General features: G+C 43.0%; 1 protein-coding gene across 1 annotated transcript in view; it reads right to left on the bottom strand.

The window, feature by feature from the left end:
• The window catches only part of SOS2 (SOS Ras/Rho guanine nucleotide exchange factor 2), a 40,456-nt gene extending 16,118 nt beyond the window's left edge, over window positions 1-24,338 (bottom strand). Inside the window, exons 1-9 of the mRNA XM_005528590.3 lie at window positions 24,169-24,338; window positions 13,366-13,491; window positions 10,540-10,671; window positions 9,046-9,210; window positions 8,196-8,399; window positions 6,734-6,877; window positions 3,084-3,194; window positions 1,849-1,947; window positions 71-198 (exon numbers count right to left, since the gene is read on the bottom strand). Coding sequence (XP_005528647.2) covers window positions 71-198; window positions 1,849-1,947; window positions 3,084-3,194; window positions 6,734-6,877; window positions 8,196-8,399; window positions 9,046-9,210; window positions 10,540-10,671; window positions 13,366-13,491; window positions 24,169-24,255 — 1,196 coding nt within the window. The 5' untranslated portion in view covers window positions 24,256-24,338. The remainder of the gene's footprint in view (window positions 1-70; window positions 199-1,848; window positions 1,948-3,083; window positions 3,195-6,733; window positions 6,878-8,195; window positions 8,400-9,045; window positions 9,211-10,539; window positions 10,672-13,365; window positions 13,492-24,168) is intronic.
• Between the last annotated feature and the right edge of the window lie 2,019 nt (window positions 24,339-26,357).

The raw sequence follows: 26,357 nt of genomic DNA, 5'->3' as shown, positions 1-26,357 counted from the left end.
AGCAGGAAAAGGTGATTTTTCTCCCTCCCTGCCAGCTGTGGGAAGGCAGGGAGGCTCTGGGGGTGCTTACCCAGGCCGGCGCCGCGGGGAGTGCTTGCTGTAAATGCGCTCCATGCTGCACTGCAGGTTCAGGAGGGCAGTGATGGCCTGTTTCAGGCACTCCCTGTCCTCTTCATCCTCACTGCATTCCTGCAATTGCTGGGACAGAACAAACATTTATTTGCTTTCAGATCTGAATCATTTCTAGCAGGGTAGGAAGACTGAAAAACCTTCTTGCATGGTGTTATCAGCAGCACTCGGTGAAATCGGTGATCTCAAGTCAGTGATTTTACAGAGCAGATGTGCATGAAGCTAAAAATATTTGTCAGAAGTTCAGGAAAAATCAGTGGATATTCACCATGTTTAGAAAGATCACCTTTTACCCTTTAATGTTTATTTATTTAGCCTGTTATCAACAACATCCTGTTTCAAACTGGTTTGATTCAAGAGTTTGAAGGTTTGAAATAGCCAAGGATTCAGTGCTGGCTTATGGAACTCTGTGTCTTCCTTCCATGAGTCCATCTCAACAATCCAAATTTCAGACAGAAGAAGCTCTTTGCTTCCTATCATCCTGAATTCTTCCACCTTCAGCAATTTCAAGAAGAAATATCAATTTTGCACAGAACAAAGAGTAAAAGAAAGTCTGAAATTCAAGATTTTTTCTGCTACTACAGAAAAATGTAAAGACAGTGGAACAAATGTATTTCCTTTCTATAAAAATTAAATCCATCTCCACCACTCAGCAGAAACTTCCTGAATTAGGAAATTCCACAGATTTTCATATAATCTCCATCTAGTTGGTAGCAACATGCCATGGCAGGGGGTGGAACCAGATGATCTTTGAGGTCTCTTCAGATCCAAACTATTCTGGGATTTAAACTTTTCTGTAAAATACTGGCAATCCATTCATTGGAGGTGGGTCAAAATAAACTATCCCTTATTTTTATTTATTTAAATCAGGATATGCACAAAATCACAGCAGACATAATGAAAACAAGGGTGAAATTAAGTAGAAATAAAAAAAAAAAAGGAGTTTGTGCTAAATATTAATTACAAATCTGGTATTAACACAACTGCTAGAAATATTTATTTGAATTACAGATAAATTCTGTTTTCTCTTTCATACAAGTAAATCCTTTAAAACACATAGGAAATCCCTACAACTCACCTGTGCAGCATCAGATTTTACAGTGAGAACCTCAAAGAGTAATTTCTGTTGCTATTTCCAAATGTCAGCTATAGCCACAGGGCTTTTTACCCATTTCATTTAAGTTCATCCCCTGTTAGTTAATAATTCATTTACCCTTAAAGCATTACAAACTTTCCCCACACAATGGGGCAAACAGAACCTTTTTTACATTATCCTCAGCTAATTCCAGTTAGGACTCAGGAGAAGTGGTCGAATATTAAGAATGGATTATTCTGAAATGATAAACTGAGCTGCAGCTGGAGTGTGACCTGAGACTGAGAATTCTGACTGAATCCTGCTTAGCTCCTTCTGAATGGATAAAAAATTCAGAACTCATAGAAAGAAAAAGTTAGATTTGTGTATTAAATTGTAACTGTATTAGAACTCAAATTCAATAAATATTTGTTTGATAGAATTTACTTAGAATGTTCACATGAGATCAACAGATGCTTTTTAAGACAATTTTTAATACATTTTTATTTTTCAGAAATGAAGTAACCAGTGTCAAATAATTTTAATTTTCAGAGGGAGTAAGTAAAATGTAACCACCTATTTAAAAACTCAGATTCTCTACATTAATAATTATTTTCAGTCAGAAATAAGAGTGTGGCTCCATTTACCTGCAGCAACTCAAAGTAGTGCAAGCAGTGGTAAACTGGGATCAGCATGAGGCGAGGCAGGACATACTGGACAGCTTCCTTAAATCCTTCAGCTGTGGACTGGAAAGGAAAAAAAACAGGATTGCTTACACTGAAATACTCAGAATATTCACTGGGCTCCTATTATGTCCCACAGAAATATGGAGGCCTCATTGTCTACTGAAGAAATCAGTATCACACTCACATCACAGAGAATCACAGGTTTATCACTTAAAAAATGAGAAGTATTTTCCATTCCCAGTCGTTGACTTAGGCAATAATTCAGGTTGTAAGATGAGAGTTTTCCAAAGAGTGGTGAAATTCCTGCCATTTTCCATGGCATAAATGCTGAGGAGAAACTGATTACCTCAGGGTCAGAAATGAGGCCAGATTCACTCACACCAGACTTGAATATCAATTTCATCTGGAATGAAAGAACTGAATTCCAACTTTGAGCTTAAAATTTTGGAGGGAAGGAGGCAAAGAGCTTTCCTTACCCACTTTCCAAGGAGTATTTCAGAGTGTGATGATCCAGCTCACCAAGGGCTCAGAGCTGGAAACACTCCCTGAAGGGAAAGCTCAGAGGTGCCCCAGTACCACTAAACTGGGCTTAACTGGGAGCACCAGTGACCCATCAGTTGCTCAGCAGCTTCTCTAAGGGCTTTTCTGAACACCAGCTCAGCCTGAGCAGCATCTTAATATTAATACATTTTTATTTTAAAATTCTTTAATTAAAAAAAAATAATTTAATAAATATTAATAAAATTAATAAATCTGCTACACAGGCAGAAGGAACTAATGAAATAAGAAAAAGAATCACAGATTATGCCGCCAGCCAGCAATGAATAAGAAATTACTGAAGAATTATTCCAGAAAAAACACCAGTCACAGCCCCAGTGCTGAAGGAGGCCTTGGATATGCACAGGACAAAATGAAAATATGGTGTTTGTGTGCCTGTGGTTGGCTCTAAAAAGCAAAGTAAACGTGAGAATTCACCCTCTGTTCTCATGTGAGGAGAAAAAAACCTGCAAAACACTCCTGGGATGGGTCAGAGCTGTGCCCTGTTTTTACAGCAAGAGGCAAAGTCAAAATATCTCACACTGAAGAAAGGGCAGGACCTTGAGGATTACTTTATTGGAAGCAAAAAATTGCTGACAGAATTCAAACGTTTGAAATGTGAGAATTAAAGCCATTCAGTATTTCTCATTTGCACTCACCTGGAAGTGGAGAGCCACAGCAGGTTTGGCCATCAAGTTATTAAAATGCTCAAGAAATTGTGGAGAGAGAATATCCTGGGACAAGGTTTCATATGGATCAAAGGCTTGCTCCTGAATAAAAACACAGAATTACACACAGAAGCTATTTCTGTCCCAGCTGGTACAACAATTTCCTTTAATAAGCTGATGGAACTTTTCAAGAAAATATTGATTTTGCAAAATAAACATTGAGTAAACCACAATCTTATTTCACTTCCAGCTTTGAAATGCCCATGATTTTCTTGGCATTCCTCAACCTCTCCATCTTTGTGGCCAACACAAACTTGGTTGTACTGAAGCAGTGGGAACCAAGAGAAGTTTTTCCTTTTCACCCCATTTCCCATGGAATGGCAATTTTACCTCCTCTCTGTCCATGAAGATTGACAATGTGGAAACCTGGGACACTTTTCCAGGGAAAATATCTCATCTGGGAAAAAGCAGCTGGTCTCAGGGCTTCAAATGACATCAAGGGTTTAGATGCAAAAATTATGGTTCTGTTTGGAGTATCCAGCTGTGATTCCACAGATCAGTAAGAGCTGGATGGGATGGAAACCTGGCTGCACAGGGATCCCACAGGAATAACTTCTGGGTGTACAGGGATCATTTCTGGGTGTACAGGGATCCCACAGGAATCATTTCTGTGTCTACAGGGATCCCACAGGAATCATTTCTGGGTGCACAGGGATCCCACAGGAATCATTTCTGGGTGCACAGGGATCCCACAGGAATAATTTCTGTGTGTACAGGGATCCCACAGGAAACATTTCTGGGTGTACAGGGATCCCACAGGAATCATTTCTGGGTGCACAGGGATCCCACAGGAATAATTTCTGGGTGTACAGGGATCCCACAGGAATCATTTCTGGCTCCCAGCTGGGCTGTGCCAGGGCTTGTCAGGCTGATCCCAGTCCCTGCAGACTCCTGGGGCTGATTCACTCCTGAGTCACTGCTGGGATCAGCACATCCCTCTTTTCACCTCAGAGCTTGCCAGGCTGCTGGATTTGGGAATATCAACCCCACTAAAGGCTTGTTTGAACATTGGTGAAGTCTCAAGTCACAGTGGAATCCACAGTGCAAATCCATTGCAGGAGCCAGGCCAATCTTCCCTGACTCTGTGCTGTCTTCTGGAATTTACTGAAATTTTTACTGCATTTACAAGTGGTTTTAGTTTCTTCCATTTAGGCTTCAATCAGTATTTTTATATTTTGGGTTTGTTTAATGAACATGAGATTAAAATGAACTGCATTAGGGATCTTCCCCAAGAGGTTAATTATTTAAAAAGGCTTTTATGCATGCAACACTGCAAAAGTGTCTGAAATATGGAATTCTGGAATATTGAAATTGATGACTTTTGGTGGAAGGAGGGCAGGGTTAGATGGGATATTGGGAATTCTTGGCTGGGAGGGTTGGGAGGCCCTGGAATAGAATTCCCAGAGAAGCTGTGGCTGCCCCTGGATCCCTGGAAGGGTCCAAGGTCAGGCTGGACAGTGGGGCTGGAGCAGCCTGGGACAGCGGGAGGTGTCCCTGCCATGGCAGGGCTGGGATGGGATTTAAGCTCCTTCCAACCCAATCCATTCTGGGATTCTATGGAAGCACCACCCTGATGTCCATATAAATTATCTCAGTGCAGGATACAGCCCTGGACTGGTGCTTGCCCATTCCACCCCCCTGGGCTGTGCACTGCTTCCCAGCCTTAATCCTTTGTGGATATTTCAAACTCCTCTCATGGAACCACAAACACCAGAAAACAAATTTACAATCTACTGACAATCCCCTTGTTTTATCAGCTGCCGTGTGAAGATCCCTCCAAAGCAGGCAGAAACCCTCTGCCCTGTTCTGAGGCTCTCAATCATCCATCTCCCACTTTTGGGTGTCAGTTTCTGAATTTCCTCCACATCAGCAAAAAATGTTTTATTTTCCCCATACATGAAATTAATGTTTTATTTTCCCCACACTTCCTTATCTCAAAACCTCAACAATATTTATGTTTTTAAACCATCCAGGGACCTGATGCAGAAAAAAACAGACAAAGCAGGAAGATTCCAGCTTGCAAGAGTTGTTTGGTTTTAATTATCCTTCCCAAGAAGTTGAAGGACCTTTTTTAATGGAAACACTAAATGAACAACCCTGGCAGTGAGATAAGCAAAGCAAATAAACACTTTCATATCTCTCTTTGATGATTCCTTTTGCAAACACTGACAGAAAGATGATCTCACCCTGCGAGATGATCAAATCAGCAGCTCAGTTATTAAGCAGGTCTTGTCCCATATTAACTGAATTAATAAATTCAAATAGATTACCTTCATGAAAAGCTTGGAAAAATAATCTGGATTTCATTTCCTCTTCAAGTTTTTCAGTGAATGAAAAATCAGATGAGATTTTCACTCATTGAAAAGGATTTGTTCCCATTAAGCACAGGATGACTCAGAGCAGCTTTTGCAATAAAATCAGATTTTTTTTTTCCAGGACAATGCTGCACTATTTCAAATTTAAGGATTTTTTCTTTTCAGTTTCAATATTTTAACTACTTTAATTCATTGATCAAACATTTCTCCTTGTCATTATAAAGCAATTATGCTTCAATAACTGCTAAGATTTGGTCAACTGGACTTTCCTACATGAGTGGTTTATTGAAGCAATGCCAAGAAAACTTTATGGTCTATTCCTAAATAAGTGGTATCTGTGCCCAAAAATCTGTATTTTTTACAGCCACAAAAATGTAATAATTCTCCAGGTGGTGCTGGGGTGTTCATGCATTCCTCAGATGTTAAAAATGGAAGATATATAAAAAGTGAAATAAAATTTTTATTTTTTTTAATAAACATCATAATTTTAAGATAAAACCAAAAACTTCCCATTCACCATGTGGTTCACCTGCTACATTTTCTGTCAGCTCAGAACAACTCATTGCTTTCCTTTCTAATAGCGGTTTACATGATTGCTGTCACATTTTAGGGCCAAAACCTGGGATTAAGAGACATCCCAAGGAAAAGCAGATTGCATTTAAACCATGTCCAACAACAGCAAAGCTTCCATCCCTACCTTGGTCATCCACTCAAGAGTTTTTTCCCCACACAATTAAAATCGTGTGGTTTATTCTAAGCTGAACTGTCCTCTTGCCTCTCAGATGCTGCTTTTTCCCTGTGCACCTCCCTGCTGAATTCCAGAGTCATTCTGCACCTATTTTCTGGAATTCTGACTAAACTGAGCTCTATCCCACCTCAACTTTGTGACTCCCTTCTGTAATTCAGAGTAGTTTTAGTATGGAGTATTTCAGAATTTAAAAAAAAATCCTTCCAGTATTTCAAAACAAACTGAGAAAATAATTAATAATGTTCCAGAATGAGCCACACCCAATCCCAGTGCAGTGTTTTCCCTTATTCCTACTCTTCAATATCTATTTTAGAGCTTAATGGGTATCAACAGCACTTTTGCTACATTCTTGAGCCATAAACTGCTGCTTTTTCATTCCTTCCTGGAGCCCCTGCTCTGTGAAGACATTTCCCATTCCAGATGTTAAACAATGTATTTGAATTAAAACCCTGTTTTGAGTGATTTAATAAAAACAAACATTAAAAAAACCCCTAAAGCAACCAAATTAAACACCAAACCTCTGCAAGGTCCTCAAAGCAGCTGCCAGCCAGAGGGTGAGGGCTGCTTTCATCTGTCATTTCCACAGTGTCCTCAATCAATCCCAAAAGTTTCACTGTCAGCTCGTGGATGTCCGAAATGTTGCTGAATATCACATCAATGTCCTGCAAACACAAAACATGGCTGAGTTAATGGCTGGGATCATTTGAAGCATGTAAATATTGGAGTGGGTTTTGTCTGAACCAGGAGGTAAATCGAGAGGAGCCAAGAAAAAGCAAGGAAAAGTTAAACTCTGTGGTCTTCCCAGCGCTCCAGGCTTCCCTGGGCACATCCAGCCTTGCCCAATTTCCACAGCATCCTTCCCAGGAGCTGCTGTGCTCCCAGGACAGGCTGGGATCTGGACAGACATTCCCCTTTCCTGCTGTCACTGCTCCCTCTGCTCCTGCATGTCCCATGGAACACAGCAGGAAGGAGGTGATTTACAGGAGGAATTTGCAGGAGAAGCTCCAAGCTCAGATCCTCTAAACCACAGGTGCAACTAAAGCATCTCCTGGGCTGCTTCAGCAGAGCTGAGAATGGAGCAGGAATTGGCAGCTTCATTCCCAAATTCTAATTATAGATTTTCAATTCTCCGCACTCAATGAGGGAGCTCCTTCCAGTGTCCTGGATTCTCCCTCTGATCCCTCTGAATTCCCTGCTCCAACCTCCCACTGACCTCCTGCCAGTGCCCAGACCATGGCAACCCTCTTGTGGGAACATGAAATCCTGAAGTTTCCTATACCCATTCCCAAAAGAATATTCCTCAGCTCCCAAACATGGCTCCCTTCTCCTCCCATCATCTTCACTGAACTCTACCCCCACACCTGCACAATTCCATCAGCTCCTGAGGAATCTCCACACCCAGATGGAATGGGAATGGCCCCTGGTGCTTCTTTTTAACCTGCTGGTATCACCTAAAAATCCCAGTTCTGGTGCTGCTGACCTGTCCCCTCCTCCCTGTCCCACAGGAAGGATCCACCAATCCTTCCTCACTCCTCCTGAGAACAAAATTTACCACACAGACAATTTCAATCAAATATTTCAATCAAACAGAGGTTTCCCTCACAGTTAGAGAATCCACAGCCAAGGGCTGTTTTAATTGGAATTTCTACAGATAAGGAGTAGCCTGTAAATGTTCAAGCATTCACTGCATATGCAGTTAGATGATTTAATTTTTGTGTTAAGCAAAAGTGAAACTATTACCTCAATGACCAAAATAATCCAGCTGCTGCTGGCATCTGACAGGGAATTGTGTCCATTAAGCTCCACTCCCATGCTATTAATGGTAATTCCCCCATTGGATTTCACACACAGACAACGCTCGTTATTCACTGACAGACAATAAATCAAATTTGATTTCACCTCCAACACAGTTCATTCAAAATGGGTTAAGTTCTGGCTGCTAATGGGGTAATTAGCATTGCTCATCAAGAAAGGACTCACATGAGGTGTGAAGAGTCTTCTGTTGGACAGAAAAGCTTCCCGGAATACTTTGATGATCAGGTTCAGCTCCCTCAGGTACTGCCTTTCTTCTGCAATCTCATTTCTCACCAGGTCGTAGTAGTTGAGCTCTCCAGAAGAAGAAGGCTCGTCCTCACACAGAGAAACCAACCCAATCTCATCCTGATCAAACATATCCATCAAAACCTGCCAAAGAAATCCACAGAATTACACCCAGCCAGATTTTCACACGTGGCTCCAGCTCAGCTCTTTCAGTGTGTTCAGAGAAATCCTTGGAGTTTTTAATACAATCCTTGCTGTATTCACTTTCACAAGGGAGTAATATTTCAACTTTGGCAGCAGGAGGCTGCAGCAGTTGCCAAAGCCATTTTCCCCCTTGGAAGTGAGCACGACCTAGAAAACAAGTTACAATTCATGCAGAATCAACTTGGAAAACAAGGCATCTTGCATAAGCCTTGGACAAAACCTCCTGCTGAAGACAAAACAGAACAAAAATGTTTCTCATTTTAACGGGCATAAAACCTAAATGTCTTTTCTGTGTTATGGAGGAGAGCTGCCTTGACAAAGTGACATCAGCAGGGTGTGACAGCAGAGAAATAAAGGACATCATCATTTTCTGTCCTTAAACTGCTTGGAAAGGCTCCTGCTGTTCCCAAAGTTACCCAGGCTTAACTTAAATTTCTGCTGTGACAGATGTGACATGAACAAGTAGAGAAGCTCTGCCTTTGACTAAAACCAGCCTCTCCCTCTGATCCTCCTCTGAACACACCTCCCAGATCAAAGAAAATTTAACAAATCACCTCTAAATACTGTTTTAATCCCAACCCCTTACCTTATCAGCACACATTGATACTTTAATGTCCTGCTGGGAGATCTCAAAGTGTCGGATATTGAAAACATAATTTCCAGCCAGCTTTAAAATGTCAGCTGAGATGTATTCCAAGACAGCCACGATATAGAGAGAGACATGATAATCCACCTTGTAGCCCAAGACCTCCTGCAAAGTGAAAACGAGAAAACAAACAGTATTTATTCCAGAAATTCATCTAGAATGACAATAAACACACTGAATTTTTGACTGAAATGGATTTTCTCTGTGGAGATAATTTACAGTAATGGAACACCCAGGGCTGAGGACATCAAATGGAAATTGGAACATCTGCCTGGAAGGAGATGTTTGTAAATACTTGTGTTATTTTGCAGTATTTTCACAGAGGAAAAGCTACACACCTTGAAATAATTCCTCCTCTAAAAATGACAGTCCTAAAAATAGAATTCATTTAAGGAAGGGACTTCAGTGGAATTACTCCTGTACTTAAATTTCCATCTCTGTGCTTATTGCAGGACTCTGGCCCTAATGTGGACTCCTGAGAACAGAGTAGGTTTCACTTTCAAGGAATCATGGAATGGTTTGGGTGGGAAGGGACCTTAAAGATCATCTCTGCCACACCAACTGAGCCCTCTGCACTCCATAAAATAATGGATCTTTAATAATGGAAGTCTGAACAGACAAAAACCAGGATGAATGCAGCACAGTATCCCTGGGAACATGCTCCATGTCCTGCACAGCTTGCACCACGCAGCCTTTTAGCTGCCAATAAATGCAGGTGACTTTGTGCATTTGAATAAGGCACAAATTGTTCTCCTTATTTGTTGGTGCATCCTCTAAAAATCAGATTCTGGGTCTGTTTTCATACTTCTAAACCAGATTTAACCAAAGAACACCACCAGTGTTTAGGAAGATCTTATTTAATGCTGTTTTTCCTCTTGACACACCTTCCCCTCTCATTAACCCTCAGGAACTGAGATGTTGTGTGTATGAACACAGCAAGAAGACCTGAAAAAGTGCTTTAATTTCTGTTTATGTTCCCATAAAGTTTTCTCAGCAGCTGGAAACATCACTGCAGATCTCTTGATTTTTAAACCCAAGGCACCAGTGACATTCAGCAGTGACTGAAAGGACACATCTTGGTTGACAGTACACAAAGAACAGGATCTACTTGTTCCCTCTTCTTCTATTTTAGCTTCTGCAGCATTTTGAAACAAATAAAGGCATCAAAGCAGCTCTGCTGAACAAGGGAAGGTATTTGAGTTTTGTTTATGTTAAGAACTAACTAATCTTATTTCAAAATAGGGTAATAGATTAACACACTGATGTCTTGAACCTGATAAATTTAAGGAATTACTTTTATTACACACTAGAATAAATTCAGCTTTATGGTGATTTTTTTACTCCCTCTGCCAAGAAGAGAAACTTCTTTAATTTTATAAAAATTAAAGAAACACATTAAAGGTCATGCTGGGGGGCAGTAAAGGTGAGAGGTACCTTCAGTAAAGGATGGATTTTATCCACAGGGAGCAGGAGGGGGTTCCTTCTCTTCCGTTTCTCGATGGCCGACTGAGCATCAGCGATTGCCCACTTGTCTATGGGGTGAGGAAACGTCTTCTGAACCCGCTCCTGCCCAACACAGAGAGCACTGAGACCAAGCACAGCCACCAGAGAGGTTGAAATTAAGCACAGCACAGCAAATTACCTCCCCTCCAGACAATTACAGACAATTATCCTCCTCCTCAGTGTTTGCAACACGTTTTTCTAATTATTCACTCCTTACCCAACTTGGCTTCTCTCTTTTCAGCATTCCCCAACAACCTCCCTTCCCTGAGCACCAGGAATTCCTTCAAATCTCCTAAAATCCATGATCTTTTCAAGAGCAGCAAGAAGGTTTCAGTCTCTATTTCCACTGGAAGTTGTTCCTGCCCATGGTAGGGAGTTGGATATGGATGGTCTCTAAGATCCCTTCCAACCCAGACTATTCTGGGATTCTGTGAGACTGGGAGCTCAAGATTTAAACACCATCAGGAAATACTGAACAGTTTACAGCCCACAAAAAAAACCCCAAATTGATACTGTTTCTATTTGAGAAAAGAGTGTAACTTGCCCTACATCAGATAAAGTTTACAGCAGGAATGAAAAGCTGAAGGATGAGCTAGAAAAAAAAAGGTGAAATTTTTGTGTCACTTTGATGAAAATATTTTGGCACATATTCCAAGACCTGACAGGAAGCCCAAGGTCTTCAGAGAGGCAGATTTTCCTAGAGGCAGCTTTCAAACCTTTGCAGGTGGCCATTCAATGTCCAGCTTTGTGATCAGCTCCCATGTCACCACAGGGTGACATTCCCTCCTGGAGAGCAGCCCCCAAACGATCCTTCCTTGGGATCCGACCAGGAGATCCTCCCAAAAATGGAGGTAAGGTGGCATTCAGCCATCCTTCAGCTTAGAATCACGGAATTCCAGACTGGTTTGGGTTGGAAGGGAGCTTAAATCCCATCCAGTTCCACCCCTGCCATGGGCAGGGACACTTCCACTGTCCCAGGCTGATCCAGCCTGGCCTTGGGCACTGCCAGGGATCCAGGGGCAGCCACAGCTGCTCTGGGAATTCCATCCCAGGGCTTCCTCATCCTCCCAGCCAGGAATTCCTTCCCAATATCCAACCTAACACAGGCCTTCTGTGCTCTAACACTGCTTCCCACTGTTTTCTTAAGGAACAATCTGAAGGGCTGCTTCTATTTATAAAACATTTTTAATTTGAGATTTTTAGACCTCGATCCAGCAAATACTTAAGGACAATATCTTGGACAAACAGTTCCATTAGCTCCAGGCTGTTGTGTAAATATCTGCATGATAAACTTCAGAGATCACAGCTCTCATGTTTTCCCTTAACAGCTAAAAACAGCTGAGGAACAGATCCAATCCCAAAAGCTACTAAGGAACTATTAAATTTTGCTTTAATTTAGTGATATAATAATCTTCATGCATCAGTATTAAAAAATAATAATAAATTAATAATTAATGTTGAATAAAGGGCATCTAATAAAAATCCAAAACTCTCTTGTTTATTATTTATATAAATATACAAAAAATATAAAAAATAACATAAATATATACATATTATCCATACATATTTTATATAAAAATATATTATAGTATATATATTATATATAGTATATATAATATTATATATATAAAAAATATTTTTTTACTTATATAATTTTCTTTTATTTCCATGACACACATATAATTTATATTTATAATATATATAAATAATACATATATTCACATATTATATATGTGAATATATGTATTTATATTTATATATAATCTATTAACTGTATTGATTATATTAATGCATTAATTATATACTATATATAATAATATAGAATGTATTATAAAATTATATATTATATATTAATCATATTAATATAGACATACTAATTCTGACACACATATAATTTATATTATTTTATATATATACACTTATATATGTTAATATATAATCATATGTGTGTATATATATATAAATATAAATATATATATATAAAAATTATTTTAATTTCCACAACAGACATAGAGAATCTCATACAAAGACGTCATTTTGGATGAGGCTGAAGATCCTGGACCTACAGACTAATGTAAATTTAATGCTCTACAAAGCTCTATTGGGTTACAGCCACATGGAAGCATTTTCTCCATCCAGACTCCATTAAACCCTCGTTTTGGAATGACACAAAAGCTGACAGCTGCAATAATACAAGAGCCTCAGTGAGTCCAAGAAAGTCCCAGGAACATCCAACTCTATTCCCTCAGCTGCACAATCCAGGCCTGACAACAGTAAACTTTCACTGAAATATTTAATTTTTTTTTCTTGCAGATTGGTATCAAAAAAGTAGGAAAAATTCTTAAATCCATTGTGCATTCAAGAGCAGAAAATCCTTCAAAGCATTTTGCATTTATAAAAATATTGCTGAAAGGAAAAATACCCACAATTTCTATCCTGAAGCACTGGATAGGAAAATAAGTTTCCAGTTAAATTTGCTTATAAAATCTAAATAGAATCAGAGTATCCCAGAATAGTCTGGGTTGGAAGGGACCTTAAGGATCATCCAGCTCCAATCCCTACCATGGGACTCCTTCCACTACCCCAGGCTGCTCCAAACCCCACCCAACCTGGCCTTGGACACTTCCAGGGATCCAGGGGCAGCCACAAAGTCACGTTAGGAAGCTTTTTAAGGCTTCCAACCTGCATTGCTCAAAATATTCCAATTAATTCCAGCGATTCCAGAGGCAAGCCCTTGTTTTCCAGCCCCATTCCTACCTCCACATCCTGCACAGTCCGTGGCTGGGCGATGCACAGTTTGTTCAGCAGCTGCAGGATCAGCTCCTCAATGTAGTAGAGGGAATCTTCCTTTGCTGAGAGGTTGGGGTGAACCTGCTGCTGGACCTGGCCAAAGGAATTAAAAGAATTAGGAGTTTTTCATGGAAAGCTGTGCCTAAAAACAAATCCCAGCAAAAGCAGGATAACTCTGGATCGCAGTGCTGCAAATTCACACGCTTTTAATATTTCTCACAATTTTTCCTCTGGAGTTAAGGTGGTAATTCCTATTCAAGCCAAGCTGGCACCTCTGTGGAATTACAAACTCTGTGTTTTGCCATTTTGGTGAGAAGGAGCGTCAAGCCAAGGCAGATTTCTGCCAGCATTCAGTGAAACCATCCCTGTGTGTAACTCTGAGTTACTCATGCCCTGAATGAGTAACTGCAGTGACGTTACCAGCCCTAATGAGAGCCTGATGGAGTCACTCAGCTCACCCTACCTGGGTGACTGAACAGAGGAGCAGCACAGACCCACAGGGAAAAGCAAGGAAAAGCTGACTCCCACCTCTCTGCAAGGCAAGGCAGGATAACTCATTTTATCTCACTATCATGGAGATTAATCCCAGCTTTGGTTTCCCAGGCTAAACTAGACTAGGCAACCCAGAAGAGGCAACCTCAGCATGTGCCCATACAGAAAGGGCTACAGTTCCTTTCATCCTACATCCAGGGGCAGCAGGGCTCTTTTTCTATGAAAAATCTCCTCAATCAAACCACCCCACCTTAAAAAGAAAAAAAAAAAAGCACTCAGGGGTTGGTCTCCATACTCAGTTTTCCCTGGCAGCTTCTCAATCAGGAAAGCACTCACTAGATCTCAAACTATAGCCAAAAGCTTCGTAAGGAATACAATCCAGGGGAATTCCCTCCTCTCCCCACACAAATTCCATGTAAATCACCTCAAAAAAGTCGTGTGATATACTCACATTGGTATTCACAGGACAAATGGGGTGGCAGTTTCTTGGGACAAGACAGAAACACCTTTGGGTTGAATTGTGATGCTCTGAAATACAGGTACAGCCCCTTCCAAAAGCCCATGGAGCAGCTCCCAAAAACTGGGGGGCTCTGAGGGCTTCCTTCAAATGAAGGAGAATCCCAGAATGGTTTGGGTTGGAAAGGACCTTAAAGATCATCCTGTTCCCCCCCCTGCCATGTGCAGGGACACCTTCCCCTATCCCAGGCTGCTCCAAGCCCTGTCCAGTCTGACCTTGGACACTTGCAGGGATCCAGGGACAGCCAGAGCTGCTCTGAAACCTCTGCCAGGGCCTTCCCACCCTCACAGCCAAGAATTCTCAATTCCCAATATCCCATCTATCCCTGCCCTATGTGAGTTCGAATCCAGCTGCCCAGTCTTGTTATAAAGTTATTTTATAGCCCTGTAAATGTAATTTTGCCTTCTGTGCCTCAAACATGAATCTCTGCTTTACACAACCGATTCCCAGCCAACACGGATACGAGATCCTGAAAGAAAGAAAGAATCCTCAAGAAAACCAAACCCACTCCTTGAAAAGTCCTACTTAAGACAGCAGGTTTTCAACAATAGCATTTTGTGTTCTTCCTGAACATGAGAGTTTAATTCACAAAACAATGGCAAACCAGGAAGTGCCGGGTTAAGGTCCCGCCACGTGTCTCTCAGAGAGCACCACTACAGCAAGGAAATAAAATGAAATTCTGTGTCCCTGCAGTGAACCCTTAATGATGCTCCAGAGAACTGACAAGAACAGGAACAGTGAGGAGGAAGATCAGGAAAAGATGGGAACTCCCATTCCCTGATCAGACCGCAGCCCAGTTTTCATTTCAGATTTCACCTTGCAAAAAAAATGACTTCATTTGTACTTGACTTCAGTTGCCAGGTCTAAACACCTCATGCCACATTCTCCTAAACTTTCTTGGGAGCACATGGATGTCCAGCAAGGCTGAGGAGCAGCAGAGGAGCACAGAGCTCTCCTTGAACAGTGACATGGAATCAGCTTCATATTAGGAACATAAATCATGGAATCCTGGAATAGTCTGGCTTGGAAGGAGTTTTAAACACCATCCTATTGCACCTCTGCCATGGGCAGGGACACCTCCCACTGCCCCAGGCTGCTCCAAACTGGCCTTGGACACTTCCAGGGATCAGCCACAGCTCCTCTGGGAATTCCAGCCCAGCTCCTCCCCACCCTCACAGACAGGAATTCCCAATTCCCAATCTCCCATCCATCCCTGCCCTCTGGCACTGGGAGCCATTCCCTGTGTCCTGTCCCTCCATCCCTTGTCCCCAGTCCCTCTCCAGCTCTCCTGGAGCCCCTTCAGGCCCTGCAAGGGGCTCTGAGCTCTCCCTGGAGCCTTCTCCTCTCCAGGATAACCCAACACTCCCAGCCTTCCCTCCGAACTGTTCCATCCCCCAAATCATCTCCGTGGCCCTCTCTAAGTCCCAGAGTCAAATTTCCTTCAAAAGGAGCAAAACCAACAACAAAGCCCAAAATCTCTTTGTTGAGCCAAATCTCCCCAGAGGATTTAGAAGATCAGCTGCCACTTGAAATGAGTCTGCCTGCAGCATCCTGAAAGGTCCCAGAGGTGATTCTGCACTCCCTGGGTTTCAGAGAAGTTCTTTTGACATAAATGCTGAGAAGGAAAAAAAAAACCAACAAACCAATTTCATTTCAAGACAGCGTTTCTCAGAGCAAAACAAAAATACTGTAATAAAAGCTGAGCACCAGCTGATCAAATCAGATGCCACTGGGTCAAGGACAAAACATTTATTCTTTACAGCACCTCCTAAATCCTGACTGAGAGGACAGGAAGAGGCAGGTGGGACTGATAAAGCACTCCATGTCCAGAAAAAAGCAGGAGGAATTATTGGGGATGTTACAGAAGGGACATTCACTGATCTCTGCTTCAGACTGAAATATCTGAGCACAATTAGATAAACTGGCATGGAATAAACACACCAGAGCTACACAGGCCAAATTTTGTTTCTTTTAAGGGTCAAAATACCCTTTAAGAACCCACAAGGTGTTGCACTGACCAGTCAGAGCTCTGCTGTAGGAAGCTGAGCAGAAGGGAGCACAGAAAACTGATTTTTTTACTATTTTATCTCTGAAGTCGTTCAAGAGAGATTAGGATTAGCAGAACTAACTTTTCGTGTCATTCACATAGTTCAAGTTGTTCCAATGAAAAGAAATTAAATAACAGGTGCAAGATGGCATTTAGACTTGGCCTTAAGGCCTTTCGGGGGGACACAATTTTATTTTAAGTTTAATTTTCTACGCTGCTGCTTCTCTTGCTCCTCAATTTTTCCCTATTCTCCCACCCTTCCAATGTGCATTTGATGAAAATCCTCAAAAGCTTCTCCTCAAAATTCCTTCTCAGTGAGATATTATTTAATCCTCAGAGCAAGGAGTCTGTTCAGAAAAGATGAAGATGAAAATTTTTCATAGAGATAAATGGCATTAAAACTAGAAAAAAAAAAATCTTATTTTTTTTTTAAACCAATATAATGGCAGGGTTAATTTTGAAGCACAGGAATTCTGGATCTCAGACTTGGGGAAATCCAGAAGTCCAGAGTATAAAAGAAATGATCCAAGGGTTCCATTTGAAATGACAAAAAGCTGAGCAGAAATAAAACATAGAGTCAAAACTGCAAGGAACTCCTTTTTAGCCTTTTCTGAGACAAACCAACAGCTTGGCTACAAAACTAAATACATATTTACTTAATAGATTATTTTGATAGTGAAAACACATCCAGAAAGCTCCAATTGCTCCACAGAGAGCACATGAGCAAAAAAAGAGATTTTTCATTTAAAAAACTCCCAAGAACAGAAAATTCCCAAATCCACGAAGTGCACATCAAGTCTGTAGGCAGCACATTCCACCATAAAAATATGGATTCATATTCCTGAAATATTTGGTAAAAATATCCCAGTTTTCTACTCCTATTCAAAACTACATTTTCAGAAAACGGAATTCCAGTATCACCTGAGATTTCAGAAGAAGTTTCTCATTTAAAAGTCTGTGTTTTAATTCCTTCTTATCTTTTCTCTCCTAATGATGACCCTGACCATGAGAAACACAAAACATCTGCTCCAAAGGTCATTTTTAATCCCTCATCTGGATGATGCTCCAGAGGAAGAAGGGAACCAAATGGAGCAACTTAAAGGCTTCTTGTTGCTCTTACTCATTGAAAGGGGATAGCACTGATATTCCAAATTTTCAAGCATTATTCTTTAGAAATAATCACAAAGATTTAAATATTTGAAGAGAAATCCCCAATAAAAATGCACCGTCAACTTTTTTAAAATAACCACATTGATTTCTTATTTTATTTCTAGTACAGCAATTTCTGGCTGGCCTGTTTTTCTTAAATCACATTAAAACATGCTGAGAGAGGAACAGCATGAAGCAGACTCTTAAGTAAAAGAGAATTTTTATCTACATACAGCATTTGGCTTTTTTAACTGCAAAAAACTTGAAGCATGATTAGCAAAATAAAATTATCCCTTAACTGACTGTACAGGGGTATTAAAAAATCATCTTACACCACCACTTCAATGTAAATGTAATTTATTTTCCATCTTTAGCTATTTAAATAATCTGCTGCAGTATATTCCAGTTGAGGGGAGGGTGAATTAAAGCAGAAATGATGGGTGGTACAGACAGGATCTGACTCTTTAAACAGCATCAAAGACTGTTCTAAAATCTCCTGGGAAGGCTGCTTGGTGTCCACAGGAAAAAAAACCCCATTAATAATGACGCAAATACACACAAATTTTTCTTTCTCCAGTTAATTGCTGTTTCCTTTTATACAGAGTCCAGAAGAAGCTAAAATGTGAGTTTGTTTACATGTACACAAACTATTTATACATTTTAATCTTCAAACCTGACGGAAAATTAAGTGTTTGGATTTTATCCATCCACATAAACTGCTTTGTTTAAATTGAGATAAGCCCTGAGGGAGGCCAGCACAGCCTCTGCCCTGTGACAGGGTAGGGAAACACCACTTGGAGCTCGCTGTGCCCTCGTCTGAATTAAAGCTGGCAGCTCCCAATTGTCCCCACACTCTTCCACACGGAGCTGGGAGCTGCTCTGGGCTCTGAATTCAGCACTCATGGGCTCCCTCTCCCCACTTTTTACATCCCACCCTTCCCAAGGAGAACAGCTCAGTGAGGAAGACTGAATTATCCAGACTTGGAATTTGAATGCCAGAGTGGTTTGGGTTTAAGGGAGTTTAAATCCCATCTCATTTCAACCCTGCCATGGCAGGGACACCTCCCACTATCCCAGGATGCTCCAAGCCCTGTCCAACCTGGCCTTGGGCACTTCCAGGGATCCAGGAGCAGCCACAGCTTCTCTGGGCACCCACAACCCTCACAGGGTATAATTCCTATAATCTGGACACACTGAAGGCCCCCAGAGTAATTTCTCCATGAACCAATTGGTCATTGAGATGACATTAAAAAATCAAGGAGAACAGAGGCCACGGATCCAGGAAAGCCAGGTTTTCCACATGAGTAACGCTCCGGAACCACTGATGTGAAAGGCTGGCACAGAGGGAATCAGTGAGGTAATTAGAAAAGCAAACAACAGACTCCACAGCTCCTCTGGAAGAGATTAGATAAGGCCTGCACTGTGCAGAGAGGTGAAAACCCAGGGAGAGCAGCAGGAGGTGGACAGGAGACACTGCAGGAGGTGAGGTGGGATGAGAAGATGGGAAAAGCACACACTGGGATTGGGATTGGGACTGGAGCCCAGCCCTGAGGGTTGAAGGCACCACAGTGAGGTGAATCACGGTGGTTTTTAATTCCTGTGCCTGTTCCCCAAGCCAAGGCAAACACTAATTCCCATTTCCACTTGAACACCACAGGTAGGAAGTGCTCCTTCTGCTGGAGCTGCCAAATGACATCTCCGCGTTCCTATTAAACACCTGGGATCTAAACCCCACCTCACACCAGTGCTCGCAAAAACTCTCCTCTTACTGCCTGCCAACCACACATTCCTGTGTCAGGAACTTCGTAAAAATGAAAAACAGCATGAAAATAGTAAGATTTAAGTAAAAGGAGCAGCTGCCTTTGGTTCCAGGCTGATGCATCCATAGAATCCCAGCCTGGTTTGGGTTGGAAGGGATCTTAAAGCCCATCACATTCCAAATCACCTTCCACTGGCCCAGGTCACTCAAACTCATGTTTGGAGCAACTGCAAGTCTGCAAAGGTCCAGGTTTCTGAGCTCACATAGATGTATTTATGAAAAACTAAATGACCTAATAGATTTCATGCCTAAATGTAATATTATTTTAAAACTTCTTAATGAGCAACTTTCCTGTTGGAATTATAATACATTAAATAATAATGGCTGCTAATGAAATTAGCATGCTTTAAATAACAATCCACTATAATGAGGCTAAAATACATTAAATATTTCTAACCTAAGGGGAGCCTGATCCTGCCATGGAAAACATGCATGGAATAAAGCTGGACACCCCTGCACCTCCTGACCTTAAGCCCAATCCTGCAACCTCACACATCACAACAGAGTAATTCCCATGTGTTTTAAAATACAGAAGCACTGAACTAATGTAAACTTCAAAAAAAGTCCTCAAAATGGTCTTTTATATCTGTCTATGCAACACTTGCTAAGAATAAACCCTTTAGTCATGCTCTAGAAATTTGATGAGTGGTCCAGAGCAATGGTGGAATTGTTTTAGAAAATGCAAATAGTGCCCAGTGCCAGGATTATCCTGACGTGGTGCCTGCAGAGCCGTGGGGTTTAACTGTTTGACAGTTTGTGTTTGTGGATCATGGAGGAAACCCAAAACGGGAATCCCCAGGAGATGCTCCTGAACTTAGAGAAATCAAAGAGCAAAGCAACTCAACAGAGAGCTCTTGTTTACATAAATACGATTTGAATTTGCCAGCAGACTTTCAAGAACACACACAAATGATAATCGTGGAATTCTGGAATGGTTTGGGTTGGAAGGGATTTAAATCTCATCCAGTTCCACTGTCCCAGGCTGCTCCAAGCCCCAGTGTCCACCCCAGCCCTGGACACTCCCAGGAACCCAGAGGCAGCCACAGCTTCCCTGGGAATTCCATCCAGGGCCTCCCCACCCTCCCAGCCAGGAATTCCCAATTCCCAATATCCCACCCACCCCTGCCCTCTGGCAGTGGGAGCCATTCTCTGTGTCCTGGCACTCCAGGCCCTTGGGAAATGCAAGCTCAGGACACACAAGAATATTTTAAGGTGAATAAATCCCTATCTATCAATCTAACAACAAACACATTCCTCACTATTTTCGAAAATACACACTAATTCTATGGGGCCACCTGGTTTATTTTAAAAACCTGTTCCAAGTGCCTGGAATAGAAATTTATTCCAGGTACCAATGGAAGGTATTTGGTACAAATGAATTTTTCAACTACAATTCCCGACAACCTTTTATGCAATGCACACCCAGGATATTAAAGCTGGGACCAGTTTTAATGGACTGGAGGAAGTGAAACACTCAGCTGGCTGCCTCTGAAATTCCCAAAGGACTGGAATCCTGTTCAATAATTCACACAGGACTGGAATCCCAGTATCAACCTGCAAAATAATTCACCTCTGGGAAGTTCCATCTGGAATCCAGCAAGAATAAGCTCTGGCACTGGATCCGTGCCAGGAAAAGTGGTCCCAAAACTAAAATGCAGCTTTAGAAGAAGATTTCACCATTTGACATCTCCCCCAACAAAAGCCAAACCAACCCAAACACCAAAAACGTGGAGAAATGAAAAAGGGGGAGAGCAAAACCCTCCAGGCACTGCAGGAGAAATCCCAACAGCATTCCCCAAGCACCAGCACTGCCAGGGTGACATCCCACAGATCCAAACCCACCCAGCACTGCAAACCCTCTGGGATTCCTGCCTGAGCGCCCCCAGAATTATTCCAAGAGAAACTGGGATTCCTAAATAACTAAAAATCATCAGCCCCCAGGTAAAAAGCCTTCATCAGGATCTGTTTGAGCTGATTTACCTGCTCCAAACAGCATTTCAAGTAACTAAACCTCAGTGATCACATCAAAATATTGTTTTCCTCTGATTCATTTACTTTGAAAGGACTTTTTTATCAAATTACCCTCACTCCCTGCTTAGATTTCCAGAGCAGAAAATAAAGTGTTTTAGAGCAAGGATGTGCTTGTCCATCTCCCAGCTGGAACAGAGGCAATACATGAAACTGCTTTTAATTTTCCAGTTTACACAATTCCCAGGTGCCAGTGCTAAGGAATGTGAGCATATCAATATATAAAATCTGGTTTAAAGATGTTTTACCATTTAACTTTGGGTTTTTCCTAAAAACAGTTCTACTCTAAGGTAAAATTTGGCACTCTCTATTAATCTTGAAGAGTATAAATGCATATAAAATATTGTTCAAAAGACAGATTCTTCTTTTTACACGTATTAAATTAAGAACTGATGTGTTTTACCATTTTTTTAAGTGTCCACATCATAGAATTAAAGTAAAGCAAGAAATTAAAAGTGGTTTGATAAAAAGAAGTTGCCTTAAACTTGCTGAGTGCATAATAAAGAGACTGGAGCTCTTCAAAGCATGTTCTTGACTTGAAATCCAGGCAATAAAAAATATTCTTTCTTGTTAGTGAACTGCATGGGCTCCTTATCCAGCTTCACACCTTTGTGCATTTTAGAATTAAATATTTTTCACACTTTAACATGCAGAAAGAGAACCAAAATCCACCTTCTTTTTCTGCTTCTGCTTTCTGTTTCTCTCCTTTAAGAAGTGTTCATTTAAAGGAAAAGCTTCCAGGAATGGGAAATAATGCCCAGGATATTAAAAACACAGCTTAAGAGTTAAAAAAACCCCTCTATTCCAGGTGTTTAACTAAAAAAAATATTAAACTTTCTTTAAAGTTTTCATCACAAAGCAACCTGCCTGGAAAAAATCACATCTCAGCTGGCCAACAAGTGGATTTTTAGGACAAAATCACAAACTATCTGCAAACAGCGTTGATGATGTTTAATGAATTGGGAAATTAACAGAAAATTTGAGGCTTTCACACTCTGGATTCAGTGCCACCTTCCTCAACTCCCCTAGAAATAATGGAATAGTTATTTTGGATAATCTCCTGCTGGTTTTAAAATCTGAAGTGCTTATTTTAAAGAGTATCTTTTAAATGTGTTAAAACTGAGAGTGCTTGCCTAGCAGCCTGACAATGATACAATTTTGGGTTGACTCACTGATACTGTGTGTTCACACCAGAAATGCACATTACAGCCTGATTGCTTCATGCTCCAGGGTGGGTCCTGCAGACAAGGAACTTTCCCAGGGAGAAAAAAACCTGGCTATAAGCAAATTCACATTTTTACAGGCAGTCACTGGCATCACCACGCCATTTCCTCTGCTTTGGAAAGATGAAATTCCTGCTCTTTTCACCAAAACCAAATGCACAAACAGAAAGAACTGGTAAAGCAACATGAATCCACCAATTTTTGTAGTATCTGTATTTTAGGATGATGAAAACACCTCTAAATTTTAAGGGACTCTTTTTGCACCTGTACCTCACGGTTGGGCAGATGCTGGTTGGTGTTAAGGGTCTGCTTTAGGTTGGATTCCAGAGAGATCAGGAAAAGAACAGCTTGGCATTCTCTTAAGAGACTGGAAAGCAGCTTCTGTGAGAAGATTTTAGAGTAAAGAGCTGAAAATCCAGGATTCTTCAGACAGGCAATTAGTGGTTTCTATGCCAGCCACAAGACTACTTAGGCACCCAAAACAAATGCAAGTCTTTTATTCTAGTAAAAAAAAATAAAAAATAACGGAGAATCATTACCCAACAGCATCACTACATCTATTCTTGGGAAAAAGAGACAAAGCACTCACCATCGCCTAAAGTACTTGTATGGAAGCCCTGCCCAGCACCAGAGATGAGGATCAGCAGATAATTGTGGTCAGAATTATGGAATAATCCTCAACCTTTGCAAATGACACAGAGCAGGGCACTGCTCCCTCCAGCCTCAATATAACTCAGTCCCTCCACTACTGAGGGTGTCCTGTGGAAGGGGGGGTGGGCTGGAGTTTCCCTGCTGTGCAAACACATCCTAAAACCACAGATTTATCTCCTGTGTGCTTTTCCCCACACGGTTTCTCTCAGCTGTGCAGTGCACAGATGTGTCACAGGGTGGCTCTTCCCTGCACCACAGGTGGCTGCTCTCACAGGTGTCACCCGAGCGGCAGAAACACCTGGGGTGAGTGCTCGGTGAAGGAATTTGGCTCGGGAAAGAGCCTGGAAAAGCTGTCAGGAGAAATGCCGTGGGGAGGGGATGAAGGAAGGGATGAAGGATGCCATTCCCCTGCACATCAGCAACGCTATCAGAGTGCCCGGAGAAGCTGCGGCTGCCCCTGGATCCCTGGCAGTGCCCAAGGCCAGGCTGGACGGGGCTTGGATCACCCAGGGATAGCGGAAAGTGCCCATGGCAGGGAGCTGGAACGAGACGGGATTTAAGATCCCTTCCAAGCCAAACCAACCTGGGATATCAATCCCTGGAAGCGAGAGCCCCAATTAAAGCAGAGAGCGAACTTTAACGAGCGCAGGTGACGCAGAAGCAGCGCCCGCCGGGTCCCTCATCACCCGCAGCAGCCCCGGCTGTCCCTGAGGGAGGCGCGGGGGGCTCGGGGCCCTCCCGGCGCTGCCTGAGGGCAGGGCGGGGGCCGGGGCTCCACCTGCCCGGAGCGCCGGGACGCGGGGCAGGCTCCGAGCAGGTGCCCCCGCTCGCCGCCGGGACTGACCTTGCGCAGGGCGGGCACGAAGAGGCCGCGCCATTTCGGGCCGTTCTCCTCGCCCAGGAACTCGTAGGGCTGCGGCGGCGGCTGCATGGCGGCCGCTCCTCATCGGGGCCGGGCCGCCGCGGTGTCTCTGCTCACCCGCCCGGCCGGACCGCCATGGCTCGGCGGGGCCGCTCGGAGCTCGGCGGAGCCGCTCGGGGCGCGGGGGGGGGCCGAGCGGGGGTCGGGACGGGCCGGGCCGGCCCCCGCTCGCTGCGGCCCCGCTGCCGCCGCCGCCCGCGGCCGCCGCCCTGCGCGCCTGCGCCGCCCGCCCCGCGCGCCCCCTGCGGGCAGCGCCCGGAGCTGCGGGCACCGAGCGGGCACCGAGCTCCGGGCACGGAGACCTCCCCGCCCGGGGGATGTTTCCTTACCCGGGGGAGATTTCCCCGCCCGGGGGATGTTTCCTTACCCAGGACATGTTTCCTTACAACGGGGAGATTTCCCCGCCCGGGGGATGTTTCCTTACCCGGGGGAGATTTCCCCGCCCGGGGGATGTTTCCTTACCCAGGACATGTTTCCTTACACGGGGGAGATTTCCCTGCCCAGGGCATGCTTCCTTACCCGGGGGATGCTTTCTTATTCAGAGATTTCCCTGCCCAGAGGATATTTCCCTGCCCAGAGGAGACTGCCCTACCTGGAAGGTATTTCCCTGCCCGGAGGGTATTTCCCTGCTCCGATGATATTTCCCTGCCTGGAAGCACTTTTTTTGAAGGCTCTTTCCCTCCCTTCCTTCCTCGAGGCAGCTTCCCTCCCTGCCTAGGGGCTGTGCCTCTCCCTTCCTAGAAGGATGTTCCTCTCCCTCCCTGGAGGCTCTTATTCTCCCAACCCGGCTGCTATTTCCCCACCCCTAGGCTGTGTTTTACCATGTTTTACACCCCTAGGCTGTGTTTCACCCTGCTTGGAGACTCTGCCTCCATGATGTTCCTGGAGGCAGTTTTCCTCCCCACCTAGAGGATGTGACTCTCCTTACCTGGAGGCTATTCCCATCTTTATTTGAAAGACAAAAGGCATTTTCCTCCCTATTTAGAGACTGTTCTCTTACCTGGAAGGGGTTTCTCTCCCTACTTTGAAGATTTTCTATCTGTAGACTGTTCTCCCTGCCTCGAAGCAATTTTCCTCACTGCCTGGAGCCTGTTTTCCTCCCCAGCTGGAGGATGTTTCCATCCCAGCCTGGAGGAAGTTTTCCTCCCTGCCAGCAGTTTCTCTCCCTAGCTGGAAGCAGCATTCCTCCCTTTCTGGAGGCAGTTTCCCTCCCTACTCCAGAGATCACCACTGCCATCATTCCTTTCTCCCACTGATCACCCAAATCCAGCCAAATTTTCCCTAATTTCCCTCCTGACAGCATAACATTCAAATCTCACACCTTCTATTCCCTCTACTCCCCATTTTAAGACTTGTCCACAGAGGGAATGGATAAATTAAAGCAAAGAGGAAAAAATTGTGCCTTCCTGACAGTGAAATTGTGATTTTTACTTCTTTGTAACAGATTTCTTGGAGGAGCCTGATGATTCCAGAGGCAGAACCTGCTCCTTCTACTCCGTGGCTCGACCTTCCTGCCACACCGGAGCAGCCTGGGAGGTTCCCAACAAAATATTTATTTCTGTGGGAAGACACTTGTTCCTCAAACCCAAACTGTGAGCAAGAATAATAAATGGGATAAAATAATAATGGGATAGTGGTGGCACAACCCACAGCTCCTACTCCTTGCAGAGTTTAGGACTGACCTTGCTGGGCACTGGTTTAGATGGGATATTGGGAAGGAATTCTCCCCTGGAAGTGTCCAAGGCCAAGCTGGGCAGAGCTTGGAGCAGCCTGGGATTGTGCAAGGTGGAATGGGATGGGATTTAAGGTTCTTTCCAACCCAAACCAGTCTGGGATTCTATGATTCTGTATGATTCTATGATTCCACTTTTGGGGAACAAATTGTCTTTGTCCAAACATTTATTCAGAGTTTCAGGAATTCTCATCCCACCTGTCCCAACAGGCCCAGATCAGCCTTGAGAGCAGTCCTGTAGAACGAGGAAAAGCTGTGAGGTGTGAGAAGCACAGATGAGATAATTTTGGAAGACAAGTTTGGACATGTGTCCCCCTCCTGAAGTAATTCCTGTTATACAGAGTGATATCCTCCCTAATTCAGCTGAGAATCAGCAAAT

The sequence above is a fragment of the Pseudopodoces humilis genome, chromosome 7 (genome assembly GCF_049639895.1).
Source record: "Pseudopodoces humilis isolate 2021_Gansu_Grassland_sample_001 chromosome 7, ASM4963989v1, whole genome shotgun sequence".
Taxonomy (NCBI): Eukaryota; Metazoa; Chordata; class Aves; order Passeriformes; family Paridae; genus Pseudopodoces; species Pseudopodoces humilis.
Note: the sequence above shows the minus strand (reverse complement) of the source record. Positions and strands in the feature narration are given on the sequence as shown.